We start from the raw sequence: 18,226 nt of genomic DNA on the forward strand, positions 1-18,226 counted from the left end.
TCCCAGATCCCTGTCCTGGATCCTGATCCATCTGGATCCCTGTCCCAGATCCTGATCCATCCAGGATCCAGATCCACGCCAGATCCCTGTGCTGGACCCAAATCAATCCTGGATCCTTGCCTGGATCCCTGTCCAGCCCAGATCTGGATCCATCCCGGATCCCAATCCATCCTGGATTCCCATCCATCCTAGATCCTGATCCATCCCAGATCCCTGTCCTGGATCCCAATCCATCCTGGATTCCCATCCATCCCGGATCCCTGTCCTGGATCCTGGTCCACCCTGAATCCCCATCCATCCTGGATCCCTGTCCTGGATTCCAATCCATCCTGGATTCCCATCCATCCTAGATCCTGATCCATCCCGGATCCCTGTCCTGGATCCCAATCCATCCTGGATTCCCATCCATCCTGGATCCCTGTCCAGCCTGGATCCAGATCGATCCCAGATCCCTGTCCCAGATCCCCATCCATCCCAGATCCCTGCCCACACTGGATTCCCATCCATCCCAGATCCCTCTCCTGGATCCCAATCCTGTATCCTTGCCTGTCCTGGATCCTGATCCATCCCAGATCCAGATCCATCCTGGATCCCAGACCACCCTGAGCCCCCATCCATCCTGGATCCTTGTCCTGGATCCCGATCCATCTCAGATCTCCGTGCTGGATCCCAATCCATTCTGGATCTTTGCCTGCATCCAGATCCATCCCAGATCCCAGTCCATGCCAGATTTCTGTCCACCCTGGATTCCCATCCCGAATTCCTCTCTCCTGGATCTCTCCTCCTCCCTCATCCATCCTTGATCCCAGCTTTTGTTCCACATTCCCGTTTGTCCAACACCCCCCTCTGGCCTGGATTCCTCCTCTGCCCTGGATCCCTTTCCAGAGATCCCCATCCCTCCTGGATCCTGCTCCAGCCTGGGTTCCATTCCCTAAATCCCTTCCCAAATCCATTCCTAAATCCCTCCCCAAATCCATTCCCATTCCCAAATCCATTCCCTAAATCCCTCCCCAAATCCATTCCCTGACCACCACATTCCAAGCCCTGAAATCCCAGAATGAGGAACCATTCCAAACCCTTCCCTCAATCCTTTCCCTTCCCTAAATCCCATCCCAAAATCTTTTCCCTTCCCTTCTTTTCCTGAATCCATTCCCTAAATCCCTTCCCTTCCCTAAATTCCTTTCCTTTCCCAAATCCCTTCCCTAAATCCCTCCCCTTCTCCCTTCCCCCTTTTTCCTTCCCTCCCATTTTTCCCTTTCCCCTTTTTTTCTTTTTGTCCATTTCCCCCTTTTTCCCCCTTTCCCTTCTTTTTCCTTTTCCCCTTTTTTCCCTGTCCTCTTTTTTTTCCCCCCTTTCCCTTTCCCCCTTTTTCCCTTTCCCCCTTTCCACATTTCTCCCTTTTTTCCCTTTCCCCTTTTTTTCCCCCTTTCCCCCTTTGTCCTTTTTTTCTCTTTTCCCCTTTTCCCCCATTTTTTCCCTTTTTTTTCCTCCTCTTTTCCCACCCCGTGCATCCATCAGGAATCTCTGCAGAGGGCAGCATCACCCAGGACATCACCTCCCTTCTCCCTCCCATCCAATCCCAGTTTTTCCAGCAGAACTTTTCATGGAATTCTCCCTTCCCAGGAAGTTCTGGCTGGAGAAACACCTCGGAAAAAAAATCGGGATTGGGGAAAACAAAACAAAACAAAACAAAACAAAAAAAAAAAAAAACAACAACAACAACAAAAAAAAAAAAACACCAAACGAAGGGGTTGGAAATCAGAATTTTTCCCGTGCTGGGAATCCCATCCTGGTGCAATCCTGACACTTCCCACCATCCCAGGATGCTCCAAAATTTCCTTGGACACTCCCAGGGATTCTCTGGGAATTCCAGCCCAGCTGTGAATTCCTTCCCAGATCCCATTTCCCTGTTTTTCCAGGGAATTCCCTCCATTCCCAGCTCTCCTTCCTGGGATTGGATCCATCCCCATCCCAAATCCTCACTGGGAAGGAATTTTGGGAATTCACAATTCCAGGAACGGTCTCCTTTCCCTTTTCCATCCTCAAATTCCCTAAAAATCCTTTGGGATGGATCCTGAGTGTCCTGGATCCCAGAATTCCGGAATGGTTTGGATGGAATCCATGGATTTCAATTCCATCCCATTCCAACCCCACTATCCCAGAATTTTCCAACCTTTCCTTGGACTCTCCCAAGGATCCAGGAGCAGCCACAGCTTCTCTGGGAATTCCACCTGGCAACGGATTTTCCTGGGAAAAGCCAAAACCTGGGCTCAGGTGTTGCTGGAGGGTGAATTCCCAACGCTGCCTTCACCTGGGCTTTTCAAATCCCACTTGTTTTTCTGGAATATTCCCATTGGGAATATCGAGGTAAACAACTCACCCCCATGGAAAGGGGAAAATCGGGAAGAGAGGAGGAGAAGGAGCAGCAGATCCAGGTGAGGTCGGCTCCATCCTGCTCAGGTAAATTGGAATTGGGGGAAATTGGGGGAAATTTAGGTGGGATTTGGGAAAAAATCCTGCTCTGGGATGGGAATGTGGAATTCCCAGAGAATCCCTGGGAGTGTCCAAGGAAAGGTTGGAGCAGCCTGGGATCAGGGTTGGAATGGGATGGGATTGAAATCCATGGATTCCATCCAAACCATTCCAGGATTGTGAGATCCAGGACACTCAGGATCCATCCCGAGAGATTTTTATGGAATCTGAGGATGGAAAAGGAGTCTGGAGTCCTGAATTCCCATTAAATTCCCCAATTCCTTCCCAGAGAGGAGTTGGGATGGGGATGGATCCAATCCCAGACTGAGAGATCTGGGAATGGAGGGAATTCCCTGGGAAAAGCGGGAAAATGGGATTTGGGAAAGAATTCCCAACTGGGCTGGAATACCCAGAAAATCCCTGGGAGCATCCAAGGAAATTTTGGGATTGTGAGAAGTTGGACCGGGAAGGGATTGAAGCTCAATCACAACCCGAACCATTCCCAAATCCCAGAATTTCGGGGGATAACTCAGCGCCGGGAGCTCGGCTGGGACGGGACACGCGGGGACAGCGGGAAAATCCCGGGGATCCTGAGGACACCGAGGGGACACCGGGAAAATCCCGGGGATCCTGAGGGAACCGAGGGGACAACGGGAAAATCCCGGGGATCCTGAGGGGACCGGGGCTGAGGACACCGAGGGGCACCGGGGCTGAGGGCAGAGCGGTGGCACCGGGAAGATCCCGTGGATCCTGAGGGCACCGAGGGGATACTGATGCGGAGGGCAGCAGGCGGGCACCGAGAAGATCCCGGGGATCCTGAGGGCACTGAGGAGACACCGGGAAAATCCCGGGGATCCTGAGGTCCTGGGGGCACCGAGGGGATACTGATGATGAGGGCACCGGGAAGGTCCCGGGGCTGAGGGCACCGAGCGGGCACCGAAAAGATCCCGGGGATCCTGAGGGCACTGATGGGGCACCGAGGCTGAGGGCACGGAGGGGATACCGGGAAGATCCCGGGGATAATGTGGGCACCGGGATATTCCGCGGCTGAGGGCACCGAGCGGGCACCGGGGCTGAGGGCAGAGCGGTGGCACCGGGAAGGTCCCGGGGATCCTGAGCTCCTGAGGGCACCGCGGCGGCACCGGGGATCTCCCGGGGCTAAGGGCACCGGGCGGCTACCGGGGCTGAGAGCACCGCGATGGCACCGGGACGGTCCCGGAGCTGAGGGCAGAACGGTGGCACCGGGAAGATCCCAGGGTTGAGGGCTCCGAAAAGGTCCCGGAGCTGAGGGCAGAGCGGTGTAACCGCGCAGCGATCCCCGGGCCGGGCGCGGCCGGAGCCCCTCAGCCGCCAACATGGCGCCGCCTTCCCCATCCCAGTCCCCGTCCCCTTCCCCCGTCCCGGTCCCCGTCCCCGTCCCGCCCCGGGCCCGCAGCTCGGCCCAGCCGGTAGAAGATGGCGGCGGCGCGGCGCAGCTCGGAGGCCCCGGCCTCAGAGCGGAGGAGGAGGAGGAAGGGCAGCAGCAGGAGGAGGAGGATCCATCCCCAGCGGAGCTCCGCCGCCACCGCCCCCTTCGTCCTCCATGCCCAGCTCCGCCCCGTCCCGCCGGGGAGGAGGGGAGGGAGGATCGCGGCGAGCCCGAGCCGGAGCCCCGCAGCCTCTCCGCGCCGCCCAGCCCGAGGGGCCCCGGCGGGCGCGGGGGGATCCCCTGAGCGGAGCCGGGGCCGCCAGCACCTCCCTCCGCTCTCCTCCCCGCGCCTCCCGCAAGCCCCGGCGCCGCCGCTCCGCCCGGCCCGGCCCGGCCCGGCCGCGGCCGCGGGAGTCGCTGTGGCGTTGCCCGCTGTGGCCTCGGCCCTGTCAGCGGCAGGTGAGTGAAGCTCGAGCGGGGCCCCGCGGCGGAGCTCAGCCCGCCTCGCCTCCCCGCGCCTCCCGCCGCCGCTGTCACGGGGCTGCGAGGGAAGCAGCTCGCAGCTCCTTCGCTCCTTCCCCGGCCATGGCGGCCTCCTCCTCCTCCCCCTCTCTCTCTCTCTCTCTCTCGCTCTCTCTCTCTCTCTCTCTCTCCTTCCTTCGCTCGCTGCTTCCCTCGCTCCGTCCCCTCCCCTCGCTGCGATCCCGCCCTCCGCCATCGCTCCCCCCTCAGGGACCCCGCGCTCCCTCCTCCCTCCCTCCCTCAGCCACCCCCGGGCTCGCCGCGCAAGTTGGTCACCAAAACTCCCACCTCGCTCCCCTTCCCCTTATTTCCTTAGCCTTAAATCCCCCTCCTCACTCCCACCTTTTTTTTTTTTTTCCTTAAATTTTATTTTATTTTATTTTTTTATTTTTTTTTTTTTTGGAAAATGGCACCGCCGCCCCCGGCTGTGGGGATGAGCCCTGGGGGGGGGTTGGTGGAGGGGAGGTGGCAGCGCTTTGTGTGAGGGTGACATTCCCGAAATATCCCAAAATATCTCAAAATATCCCGAAATATTCTGAAATATCCACGAAATAGCCCTAAAATCCTCCCTTAGAGGAGGATCCCACACTTCCAGGTGCCTCTGGAGCAGCATTCCCAAGCCAGGTGCATCGGCAATGGCTCCTATGAGGGAGCTCTGTGCCCTCAATTTTCCACAATTCCCACATTTTTTTCCCTTTTTCTGCCCTAAATTTTCCAGAATTCTAGATTTTTTCCATTTCCCTGCCCTAATTTTTCTGTAATTCCTGAAATTTTTCCCTTCCCTGCCCTCAATTTCCCAGAATTCCCCCAATTTTTCCCTTTCCCTGCCCACAATTTTCTGTCATTTCCAAATTTTTCCCTTTTTTCTGCCGTCACTTTTCCAGAATTCCCCAATTTTTCCCTTTCCATGCCCTATTTTTTCCAGAATTCCCAATTATTTTCCCTACTCTGCTCTCAATTTTTCCAGAATTCCCCAAATTTTTTCCCTTTTCTGCCCTCAATTTTCCAGATTCCACAAATTTTCCCTTTCTCTGCCCTAATTTTTCCAGAATGCCCATTTTTCCCCCTTCTCTGCCCTTTTTTTTTTCCAGAATTCCCCCAATTTTTTGCTTTCCCTGCCCTAATTTTCCTAATTTTTCTGGAATTCCTCAATTTTTCCCTTTCTCTGGCCTCAATTTTCCAGAATTCCCAATTTTTTCCCCTTTACCTGCCCTATTTTTTCCAGAATTCCCCCAATTCTTCACTTTCCCTGCCCTAAATTTTCCAGAAATCCAAAATTTTTCCCTTCTCTGCTCTAAATTTTCCAGAATTCCCCAGATTTTTCCCTTTTCTGCCTCCAATTTTTCCATAGTTCCCAAATTTTTTCCTTTCCCTGCCCTCAATTTTCTGTAATTCTCCAATTTTTTTCCTTTCCTTGCCCTAATTTTTCCAGAATTCCCAATTTTTTCCATTTCTCTGCCCTAATTTTTCTTTAATTCCTGAGATTTTTCCCTTCCCTGCCCTCAACTTTCCAAAATTCCCAAATTTTACCCTTTTCCTGCCCTAATTTTACCAGAATTCCCCAATTTTTTCCTTTCCTTACCCGAAATTTTCCAGACTTCCCAAATTTTCCCATCCCTGCCCTAAATTTTCCATAATTCCCCAATTTTTCCCTTTCCATGCCCTCATTTTTCCAGAATTATTTTCTTGGATCACATGGGAAATTTAAAGAAAAAAAGGAAAAAAACAAAACTTGGAATCATCATTGAGGGTCCAAAAATTCAATTTTTCTAATTTTTCCAAGCCCTTGAAAATTCCCAAAATAATTCCAAGAGGGACACAGCAAAGAGGGTAAAAAGTGGAAATTTTAATTCCACTTTTTTCTTGGATTAGGATGGAAATTCCTGAATTTTTTTTTGTGTGTGAAAAAAGTGGGAATATGGGGGAATATGTGGATTTTTGTGGATTTTTTGGTGGGGTTTTATGGATTTCTTACATGGATTTTCAGGGAAAAATTGAGAAAATTCCAGGATTTTTAGGGAAAAAGTGGAACAAATCCAGGAATTTTCAGGAAAAATGGAGCAAATTCCAGGATTTTTGGAATAATGGTGGAAATTCCAAGGATTTTCATGGAAAAATGGAGCAAATTCCATTTTTTTTTCCATGGAAAAATGGAGGAAGTCCTGGGATTTTCATGGAAAAAAATGTGGGAAATTTCAGGATTTTTTTTTAATAATGGAGGAAGTTCTTGGATTTTTTGGAAAAAATGAGGAAATCCAGGGATTTTCATGGAAAAAATGGAGGAAATCCAGAGATTTTCATGGAGATATTGAGGCAATTCCAGGATTTTCTTGGAAAAATGGGAAAAAATCTGGGATTTTCTTGGAAAAATTGTGGAAACTTCATGGAAAAATGGGGGAAATTCTGGGATTTTCATGGGAAAATGGAGGAAATTCTGGAATTAAAAAAAAAGTGGAAATCCAGGTATTTTCCCAAAAAATGGAGGAAAATCCTGATTTTTTTTGTTTTTTTTTTTTTTTTTTTTTAAATATGGAAGAAATTCCAGGATTTTCATGGAAAATGGAGCAAATCTGGGGATTTTCATGGAAAAATCGGGGAAATTCTGGGATTTTTTTGGGAAAAGCAAGAAATTCCAGGAATTTTCAGGGAAAACTTGAGCAAATCCAGGGATTTTTTTTTTCTGGAAAATGAAGGAAATTCGGGGATTTTTTTAGGAAAAAGAGGGAAATTCCAGAATTTTCATGGAAAAATGGAGGAAATCCAGGAATTTTTTGGGAGCAATGGAAAAAAATTGTTTATTTCCCAAAAAAAAGTGGGGAAAAAATGAGATCCAGGCAAATTTTCCACGGGATTTTGTGGATCCAGGATTTTTTTTCTTTCCCAAGAAAACCAAAATTTATTTCCCCTGGAATTTTGGGAATTTTTGGAATTTTTTCCTGCCTGCACTTCCCAAATTTCCTTTGGAATTCTCAGCTCCTCAGGGGTCACAAAATTCCCAATTTTGGGAATTTCTGGAATTCCTGGAATTCTGGGAGCTCTTTTCCCTGAAATCCATGAATATTTTTATTCCCAAATTTTCCTTTTCTGAAGAAATTATCCCCAAATTTCCAAAAAATCAGGATAAACTCCATGAAAAATTTGGGATAAATCCATGGATTTGGGATCTCTCGGAATTCTGGATGGAATCCTGGCTAAAAGGGGAAATTGGGAATATTGGGGGAGAAAAACCAGGAATTCTTCCTGCTGGAATTCTTAGAATTCCCAAATTTCCATGGGAAAATCTCATTCTGTTCCCACCTGGAATCACAGAAAATTTGGGATGAGAAAAATCCCAAAATTCCTTTGGAATTTTCCATCCAATTCCCAAAACTTGGGAAAAACTCCTGGAAAATCCCGAGGAGTTGGGATGGGCTGAAATTCCCAAAATCCCGGAAAAAATTGGAAAAATGTTCAGAATTCCCAAAAAAATCCAGGCAGGGAGCGGAATTCCCAAATTTCCTGCTCCTTTTCCTCTCTCCCAGCTGGAATTTTTTGGGAGTTGATCCCAATTTTCCAGGATTTTTGCTGCTGAAAATTCCCAATTTTTTCTCCCCCACCATTCCCAGAATTCCAAGGGATCCCAAATCCATGGATTTATCCCGGATTTTTCATGGATTTTCCAATTTTCCCCAATTTTGGGGAGAATTTTTTCAGAGGAGGAAAATTTGGGAATAAAAAAATTCCATGGATTTAAAAAATCAGGGAAAAGAGCTCCCAGAATTCCAGAAATTCCCAAAATTTGGAATTCTGCGACCCCTGAGGAGCTGAGAATTCCAGGGAGAATTTGGGAAGTGGGAAAAAAATTCCCAGAATTCCAGGGAAAATAAATTTTGGTTTTTTGGGAAAGAAAAAAAATCCTGGATGCACAAAATTCCCTGGGAAATTTTTTTCTGGAAACACCAAAAATCCCGGAAAATTTGGATCAGCTCCCAAAAAATTCCAGCAGGGAGAGAAGAAAAGGAGCAGGAAATTTGGGAATTTTGCTCCCAGCCAGGATTTTTTGGGAATTCTGAACTTTTTTTCCAACTTTTTCCAGAATTTTGGGAATTTCAGCCGATCCCAACCCTTCAGGAATTTTCCAGGAGCTTTTCCCAAATTTTGGGAATTGGATGGAAAATTCCAAAGGAATTCTTGGATTTTTCCCAAACCGAATTTTTGTGATTCCAGACACGGAAATTTGGGAATTGCAAGAATTCCAAGGGCTGGACAAGCTGGAATTTTTGGGAATTTTTGAAATCTGAAGGAAATTTTCCTGGGAATTTGACTTGGGAAAAATTTCTCCAATCCTTGGAAAAACCAGGAAGCGATTCCAGGAATTCCTGGAATTCTGTGGTTTTAAGGAAAATTTTCCCTGGATTTCCCTTTTTTTTTGGGATTTTTTTTTTTTTTTTTTTTTTTCTGGGAGAGAATTCCCAGAATTTTCCAGGGCAGGAAATCACTTGGAATGAGTGTGGGAAAAACAAGGATGGAATTTCCTGGAACTTTTCCTGGAGTTTTCCTGGAATTTCATTTGGATTTCCTGGAATTTTTCCTGAATTTCGTGGAGTTCTCCCAGAATTTTTCCTGGATTTCCTGTTTTTTTCCCTGGAATTTCCTTGAGTTTTTCTGGAATTTCCTTGAGTTTTCCAGGATTTCCTTGAATTTTCTGCCATTTCCTGGAGCATTTCCCAGATTTCCTGCAGCTTTTCCTGGAATTTTCCCAAATTCCTGAGTTTTCCCAAATTTCCTGAAGTTTTCTTGTTGTTTTTCTGGAGTTTTCCCAGATTTCTGGCAGTTTTCCAGGATTTCCTGGAGCTTTTCCTGGAATTTCCTCTGGATTTCCTGGAGCTTTTCCCAGATTTCCTGGAGTTTTTCTGGAACTTTTCCCGAATTTCCTGGAGTTCTCCCAGAACTTTTCCTGGATTTCCTGGTTTTTTTTTTTTTTCCTGGAGTTTTCCTGAATTTTTTCTGGAGTTTTCTCCAGAGTTTTTCTGGAATTTCCTTGAGTTTTCCAGGATTTCCTTGCATTTTCCCAGATTTCCTGCAGCTTTTCCTGGAATTTTCCCACATTTTTCAGTTTTCCCAAATATCCTGAAGCTTTTCCTGTTGTTTCCCTGGAGCTTTTCCCAGAATTTCCTGTTGTATTCCCAGAGCTTTTCCAGGATTTCCTGGAGCTTTTCCTGGAATTTTCCCAGATTTTCAGAGTTTTCCTGAATTTCCTGGAATTTTTCCTGTTGTTTTCTTGTTGTTTTCCCAGATTTCCTGGAGTTTTCCAGGATTTCCTGCAGCTTTTCCTGGATTTCCCAGAGCTGATTTTCCCAGAATTCCCAAGAATTCCACAAATCCCAGATTTTGCTCCAAGCATCCCAAATTTTTTTCAAACCCAGGGAAAAACTCTGGAAAAATCCAGAAAAAAAAAATCCAGAATTCCCCAAATCCTGATTTTCTGGGATTGGTGGGAAAATCCTAAAATTTGGGTGGAAAAATTGGGAGATTTTGGTGGAAAAATAAAAATTTTCCTGGAAAAGTGGAAAAAAATTCAAGGAATTCTATTTTTTTTAACTTTTTATTTACTTTTTGTTTTTTTTTTTAATGGGAATGATTCTGATGAATTCTGGAAGAAATTTTGCTCCTGGAATTTTCAAATTCCCAAAAAGCTCCGGGAATTTTCCAAATCCCCCCAAAAAATTTCTGGGAATTTTCTGATTCCCAAATAAATTCTGGGAATTTTTTGTTCTCACTTTGGATTAATGGAAATTACTCAGGATCCTTGAGGAATTTTGGGAGAATTTTGGGATTTTTTGGAAATTTTTTGGGATTTTCTTTGGGATATTTTGAGATTTTTTGGATTTGAGGAGATTTTTGAGATATTTTGGGATTTTTGGGGGATTTATTTTTATTTTTATTTTTGTGATTTTTTTTTTTTGGGGGGGGGATTTTTTTTTATTTTCTGGGATTTTTAAAAATCTTTGTGGGATTTTTGGGATATTGGTGAATTTTTGGGATCTTCCAGATGCTTTGGGATTTTTGGGGGGTTTGGGATTTTTTTTTTATTTTTCAATTTTTAGGGGGATCTTGGTGATTTTTTGGATCTTTGTGTTGATTTTTGGGATCTGTATGGATTTTTTTGGGAATCTTTGGGTATTTTTGGGATATTCTGGCTTTTGGCGAATCTTGGAAAATTTTTTGGGATCTTTGGGAGTTTTTCAGGATCTTTGTGGATATTTTTAGGATATTCTGGATTTTTTTTGATGTATCTGAATTTTTTTGGATATTTATGGGTTTTTTTTTGCATCCTTGTGTTGATTTTTGGGATCTGTATGGATTTTTTTGGGATCCTTTACGGATTTTTTGGGAATCTTTGTGTGTATTTTCAGGAATTTCTGGATTTTTTTGGGCTAGATCAGAATATTTGGAAATATTTGTGAATTTTTGGGGATCTTTGAGATTTTTTTTGGATCTTCAAGAATTTCTCGGAATCTTTATGTGTTTTTCAGGATCTTGGTGAATTTTTGGGAATATTTGGTGCTATTTCAGAATAATTCAGAATTCTGGGAATTTTTTCAGGATATTTGTGACTTTTTTGGGATTTTTGTGGACATTTAGGGATCTTGGTGGTTTTTCTGGAATCTCTGTGAATTTTTTTTGATAATTCATGGAAAAAACTGCACAAATTCAGGAATTTTCAGGAAAAATGGAGAAAATTCTGGGATTTTGTGGAAAAAAAAAATCCAGGAATTAGGGGAAAAAATCCCATCCCATCCATTTTTCATGGAATTTTTTTAATTTCTAGAATTTTTTTCAATCTGGGATGAGCAAAATCCCAGGAAAATTCCTTTTTTTATCTTGGATTTTTTTGGGATTGAGACAAAAAAAAAATATGGAAAATCCCAAAATTCCAGGAGGAACAATTCCCAAAATAATTCCTAATATAATCCAATTTTTTTTTCTCTGCAGGGAATTGAGATTCCCATGGAATTTCCAGCCCTGGAATTCCCAAGATTTTAGGATTTTCCTGGAAAATCCCGGATTTCCCATGATCCATCCTTCATCTCCAGAAATCCCAGGTAAGTTTGGAGCTTTTCCATTTTTTCTGGAAAAAAATTAATTTTTTTCCCAAGAATTTCTCATTTTTCCAAGGATATTTTCCTGGATTTGGAGTTTTTGAGATAAAATAATCAGGAATTTCTGACAGCAAAAAATCCTTGGATTCCCCATTTTTAGGACTTTTCAGAGTGTGAAAAATCCTGGAAAATTCAAATTATTCTTGTGACTTTTTTCCATTGGGATGGAATTCCAAGGAATTTTTTGTGGAATTTTTATGTGGGAATTTTGGGAGTCATGGGTGGAAAATTTGGAATGGTTTAAGAGAAAAATTGGAGGATGGAATTGGTGGAAAAATTAATGGAATGGAAGGAAAAGTTGGGAAAAATTCTTTGGGAGTGGAGGAAAAAATTGGGAAAATTTTGGAATTTGTGGATCAGGGATCCTGGAATTCTTGGGAATTCCTGGGAAAAGAGAAGGAAAAAATTCCATTTTTTTTCCAGCTGGGTTTGGTGGGATGAGATTGGATCTGGAAATTCTGGGATTTGTTGGGAATTTTGAGGAAAAGTGGGATAATCCTGATGGAAAATTGGGATATTCCATAGGAAAGTTGGGATAATTCTGATGGAAAACTGGGATAATTCTGATGGAAAATTGGGATAATTCTGATGGAAAATCAAGATATTCCATAGGAAAATTGGGATTGGCCTGAAAATTTGGGAATTCTGAATTCCTGACTCTTTTCACACCATTCCAACATTTTTTGGTAATCTCCCAACTAGAAAAAAAAATTGGGAATGTGCCTGAAAAACCTGGAATTCTTTCCTGGGATTGATCATTAACCGAATTCTACCGGAGAAATTCCCGCTGGAGTTTTGGAATTTTTACTTTTTCTCAGAAAAAAAATCCTGGAATTTTTTTAGGGATTGGGAATGGGGCTGGGATTGGGAATTCCCAAAATTCTGGAGATTCCTGGGGCCCCTCATTCCGTAGTTTTTTTTCCTGGAGCCTCCAGGGAATTTGGCTCCGCCCGGAGAAAATGTTGCGGAACCTGCTCGGCAAATTCCGGCGCCTTCGGAATTCGGGAGGGGCCCAGGGAGACTCAGAGGAAAAAAAAAAATAATTTTTTCCAAAGATTTCTCATTTTTCCAAAGATTTCTGTCTCTTCAATCTCCTAAAATTCCAATCTGGAGATTTTATCCCAATTTTGGTTTATTAAAAAAAAAAAAAAATTTGGGACAGGAATCCCAGGAATGTGGGAGGAGCCAAAATTTGGTGTAGGAATTTTTGGGAATTTTCCATGAGGATTTTGGATCCAGATCCAGGAATTTTAAGGAATTTCCTCTCCCATGGGAATTTGCTTTTCCCACGTTTTTTCATGTGTTTTCCCAAATTTTTCCTTGTTTTTTCCTGCTGTTTCTCACTTTTTGCCCAATTTTTCCCACTTTTCCCACTTTTCCCCCAACTTTTTCCCAGTTTTCCTCACTTTTCCTGGATTTTTTCCTGGGTTTTTTCCTCTTTTTTTCCCCCTGTTTTTTCTCAGCTTTTCCGACTTTTTTCTACTTTTTCCAAACTTTTCCTTATTTTTCTTTTCCTTGATTTTTTTCCAGTTTTTTCTTTATTTCCAGCTTTTCCCCATTTTTTCTTTGTTTTTTTCCCCTGCTTTTACCCAGATTCCTTCTTTTTTTCCTGCCATTTTCTTAATTTTTTCCCACTTTCCCCCACTTTTTTCTTTCCCCCCAACTTTTCCCCAGTTTTTCTCAATTTTCCTCTATTTTTTCCTGTTTATTTCCTGTTTTTTCCCAACTTTCACCCACTTTTTTCCATGCTTTTTTCCCCTGCATTTCCTCGCTTTTCCCCAACTTTTCCCCAGTTTTCCTGGCTTTTCCATAATTTTTTCCTGTTTATTCCCAGCTTTTCCCTACTTTTTTCCTTGCTTTTTTCCTGCTTTTCCTAACTTCTTCCCACTTTTTCCTATTATTTCCTGTTTTCCCTGATTCTCCTTATTTTTGCCAGCTACTTCCTGCTTTTTTCCCAGTTTCCCCCCAGCTTTTTCAAGTTCTCTTGCTTTTCCCTTTTTTTTTTTGCTTTTCTCCCAACTTTTCCCCAGTTTTCCTCACTTTTCCTCTGTTTTTTCCTAGCTTTTTTCTCTCTTTATCACCTTTCTTTTCTGTACTTTTTTCTGCTTTTTTTCCCTTTATTTCCCAGCTTCTTGTCCTCATTCTCAAAATTCCTTCTCAGGGAGGATTTGGGATGGGGGTGGATCCATCACCAGTGCCTTGGCTCCTCCCCAGATGTTTGGCTGGGTTTGGTTTGGTTTGGTTTGGTTCATCACCAATGGTTTGGTTTATTATCAGATATTTTGAGTTGTCACCAGTTGTTTGGTTGGGTCAACGTCCAATGCTTTGCTTCATCACCAGGGCTTGGGTTGGGTTTGGTTTGGTTGAGTTTGGTTTGGTTGAGTTTGGTTTGGTTCAGTTTATCACCTCAGGGTTTGGTTTGATCCATGTGGTTTGGTTCATCTCCAGCTGATTTGGTTGGGTTGATTTTGGTTTGGTTCATCCATTTGGGGTTTGGTCCAGCATCACTGCTTCGGTTCAGTCGGGTTTGGTTCGGTTGCATTTGGTTTGGTCGGGTTTGGTTTGTTTTTGACCATGACCACGAGCTTTGGTTGATACCTCATGGTTGGGTTTGGTTTCTCACCACTGGTTTGGGTTGGTTGGGTTTGGTTTACTTGTGTTGGGTTGGTTTGGTTCATCACCTCTCATGGTTTGGTTGGGTTGGGTTTGGTCGGATTTGGTTGGGTTTGGTTGGGTTTTGTCTGGTTTGGTTGGGTTTGGTTGGTGTGGGTCACCACAAGCTGCTTTGGGCCATCACCAGTGGTGTGGTTGGTCCATGACCTCGTGCTTTGGTTTGGTTCCTCCTGGCGTGGTTGAGTTGGGTTCGGTTGGAATTGACTGGGTTCTGTTTGGTTCCGTGTGGTTGGATTTGGTTTGGTTTGGTTGGTACGGTTTGGTTCAGTTGGGTTGGGTTCATTTGGGTTGGGTTTGGTTGTTTTCAGTTCTGTTTGGTTCCCTTTGGTCCCGTTGGGTTGGGTTAGGTTCTCTTGAGTTCCGTTCAGTTGAGTTGGGTTGGATTTGGTTTGGTTTGGTTCTGTTTGTTTTCAGTTCTGTTGGGTTTGGTTTGATTTGGTTTCATCGTCTCCAGTTCTGTGTGGTTCTGTTTGTTCTGTTTGGTTCCATTGGGTTCCGTTGGGTTGGGTGCAGTTCTGTTGGATTTGCTTTGGTTGCATTTGGTTCTGTTGGGTTCTGTTGGATTTGCTTTGGTTGCATTTGGTTCTGTTGGGTTCTGTTGGGTTGGGTTTGGTTGTGTTTGGTTCTGTTGGGTTGGCTTTGGGTCCCATTGTATTTGGTTCTCTTTGGTTCTGTTGCATGGGGTTTGGTTCTTTTGGGTTGGATGCAGTTCTGTTGGGTTCCATTGGGTTCTGTTGGGTTTGTTTTGGTTGTGTTTGGTTCTGTTCAGTTTTCTTGGGTAGGCTTTGGTTCTGTTTGATTTGGTTCTGTTGGGTTTGGTTCTGTTGGGTTGGGTTTGAATGTCTTCAGTTCCAGTGGGTTCCATTGGATTTTATTAGGTTGGGTTCTGTTCCATTGGGTTCTGTTGGGTTGGGTTTGGTTCTGTTGGGTTGGGTTCTGTTCCATTGCACTGGGTTCTGTTCCGTTGGGTTCTGTTGATTTTCATTGGGTTCTGTTGGTTTGGGTTTTGTTTGGTTTGGTTCCATTGGGTTCCGTTGGGATGGGTTCGGTTCTGTTGAGTTCTGTTGGGTTGGCTTTGGTTCTGTTGGATTTGGTTTGGTTCTGTTGGGTTCTGTTGGGTTGGGTTCAATTCCATTGGATTGGGTTTGGTTCTGTTGAGTTTAGTTGAGTTCTGTTGGTTTCAGTTGGGTTGGGTTTGGTTCCGTTGGGTTCTGTTGGGTTTGGTTTGGTTCTGTTGGGTTGGGTTTGGTTCCGTTGGGTTCTGTTGGGTTGGGTTTGGTTCTGTTGAGTTGGGTTTGGTTCTGTTGGGTTTAGTTGAGTTCTATTGGTTTGGGTTGTGTTTGGTTTGGTTCCGTTGGGTTCGGTTGGGTTTGGTTCGGTTCTGTTGTGTTCTGTTGGATTGGGTTCGGTTCTGTTGTGTTCTGTTGGGTTGGGTTCTGTTGGATTGAGTTTGGTTCTGTTGGGTTCTGTTGAGTTGGGTTTGGTTCTGTTGGGTTGGGTTTGGTTCTGTTGGGTTCTGTTGGGTTGGGTTTGGTTCCGTTGGGTTTAGTTGAGTTCTGTTGGTTTCGGTTGTGTTTGGTTTGGTTCTGTTGGGTTGTATTTGGTTCTGTTGGGTTGGATTTGGTTCCGTTGGGTTCTGTTGGGTTCTGTTGGTTTCGGTTGTGTTTGGTTTGGTTCCGTTGGGTTCCATTGGGTTGTATTTGGTGAATTCCCGGTTCTTCCCTCGGTGCTCCGGCATTTCCCGGGAACGGCTCCAAGCTGGGAATTCCCCATCCCGAGCAATTCCATGGAAACAGCTTGGCTGGAAAATCCTGAAATCCCAAAATCCTGAAATCCCAAAATCCTGAAATCCCAAATCCTGAAATCCCATCCTGTTCCTCCGGAGCTGGGTCGAGAGAGACGGAAACAAATCCAGGAGCCCCAAATCCCTGGGAATCCTGGGAATCTGAAATCCATGGGAATACCAGGAATGTGAAATCCTTGGGGATTCCAGGAATCCAAAATTCATGGGAATACCGGGAATCCCAAATCTTTGGGAATACCAGGAAGCAAAAATCACTGGAAATCCTGGGAATCCAAAATCTCTGGGAATCCCGAGAATCCCAAATCCCATCAATCCCTAAAAATCCAGAATCCCTGGGAATATCAAGAATCCAAAATCCACAATTCCAGAGAATCCCCAAAATCTTGGGAATTCCAGGAAAATCCCTGAATCCAAAATCTCCGGGAATTCCCGACCTTTTTCCCGTTTTTTTTTTTCCCCAGGTGCTCCGTAGGATCCCACCATGAGCGGCCTTGGCGACGGCTCCGCGGATCCGGCAATTCCCGAATCCCGGAAGCGCAAAGGATCCCCCTGCGACCCCGCCCAGAGGTACCCAATTCCTGGATCCGCCGGAATTCCTGGATCCATTGGAATTCCTGGATCCATTGGAATTCCTGGATCCGTTGGAATTCCTGGATCTGTTGGAATTCCCGGGGTCTGTCGGAATTTCCGGATCTGTCAACATTCCTGAATCCGCTGGAATTCTCAGATCCATCAGAATTACCTGAATCTGTTGGAATTCCTGGATGTTTGAAATCTTGGATCCGTCGGAATTCCCGGAATCTCTCGGAATTCCCGGATCCGTCAGAATTCCTGGGATCTGTCGGAATTCCTGAATCCATTGGAACTCCTGGATCCATTGGAATTCCCAGATTTATTGGAATTCCTGGATCCGTTTGAATTCCTGTATCCATCAGAATTCCTGGATCTGTTGGAATTCCTGGGTCTGCTGGAATTCTTGGATCTGTTGAAATTCCTGGATCCATCAGAATTCCCAAGTTTGTCGGAATTCCTGGATCCATCCAAATTCCTGGATCTGTTTGAATTCCTGGACCGTCAGAATTCTTGGGATCTGTTAGAATTCTGAATCCATTGGAATTCCTGGATCTGTTGGAATTCCCAGGATCTGTTGGAATTTCAGAATTCATTGAAATTCCAGAATCCATTGGAATTCCTGAATCAATCGAAATTCCTGGATCCAGCGGAATTCCTGAATCTGTTGAAATTCTTGGATCCGTTGGAATTCCTGGATCGGTCAGAAATGGGGAAAAAGTGGGGAAAAAGCAGGAAAAGTGAAGGAAAATTGGGGAAAAATTGAAAAAAACCCGTGAAAAAGCACAAAGAGTTGGGAAAAAAAGTGAGAGAAAAAGTGGAAGAAAAAGCAAGAAAAATGGGGAAAAATTGGGAAAAAACAAGAGAAGCTGGGAAAAAACTGGGAAAAAGCAGAGAAAAAGCTAGGGGAAAACTGAGAAAAAAATCAGGAAAAAATTGGAAAAAAATAGCGTAAAATGGGTAAAAAAATGGGAAAAACTGGGGAAAAAAGTGGGAAAAAAAACAGGAAAAAGTGGGGGAAAAATGGAGAAAAATGAAGAAAAAAATTGGGAAAAAACTGGGGGAAAACTGAGAAAAAAATTAGGAAAAACTCGGAAAAAAATAGCGAAAAATGGGGGAAAAAGTGGGGAAAAAAATCAGGAAAACCTGGGAAAAAAGTGGAGAAAAATGGAGAAAAAATTGGGAAAAAAGTGGGAAAAAGTAGAGAAAAAATTGGGGGGGGGAAACTGAGAAAAAAATCCAGAAAAACTGGGAAAAAAATAGCGAAAAAAAATCAGGAAAACCTCGGAAAAAAATGGGGAAAAAAGTGGGGAAAAAAGGAGAAAAAATTGGGGAAAAAATCTGGGAAAAAGCAGAGTAAAAACTGGGGGGAAAACTGGGAAAAAACCAGGAAAAACTTGGAAAAAAATAGTGAAAAATGGGGAAAAAATTGGGCAAAACCGGGAAAAAAGTGGGAAAAAAATCAGGAAAGACTGGGAAAAATCTGGGAAAAAGCAGAGAAAAAACTGGGGGAAAACAGGGAAAAAAATCAGGGAAAACTGGGAAAAAATAGTGAAAAATGGGGAAAAATTGGGAAAAACTGGAAAAAAAGTGGGGAAAAATTAGAGAAAAATGGAGAAAAAATTGGGGAAAAAA

At 44.2% G+C, this 18,226-nt stretch overlaps 1 protein-coding gene across 1 annotated transcript in view; it reads left to right on the forward strand.

Moving 5' to 3' along the window:
- The first annotated feature begins 4,046 nt into the window (after positions 1-4,046).
- The window catches only part of NCOA1 (nuclear receptor coactivator 1), a 53,867-nt gene continuing 39,687 nt past the window's right edge, over positions 4,047-18,226 (forward strand). Inside the window, exons 1-3 of the mRNA XM_056515658.1 lie at positions 4,047-4,339; positions 11,378-11,487; positions 16,483-16,588. Of these exons, the coding sequence (XP_056371633.1) occupies positions 16,503-16,588 (86 nt within the window). The 5' untranslated portion in view covers positions 4,047-4,339; positions 11,378-11,487; positions 16,483-16,502. The remainder of the gene's footprint in view (positions 4,340-11,377; positions 11,488-16,482; positions 16,589-18,226) is intronic.

This window comes from Oenanthe melanoleuca, unplaced genomic scaffold (assembly GCF_029582105.1).
Source record: "Oenanthe melanoleuca isolate GR-GAL-2019-014 unplaced genomic scaffold, OMel1.0 S029, whole genome shotgun sequence".
Lineage (NCBI taxonomy): Eukaryota > Metazoa > Chordata > Aves > Passeriformes > Muscicapidae > Oenanthe > Oenanthe melanoleuca.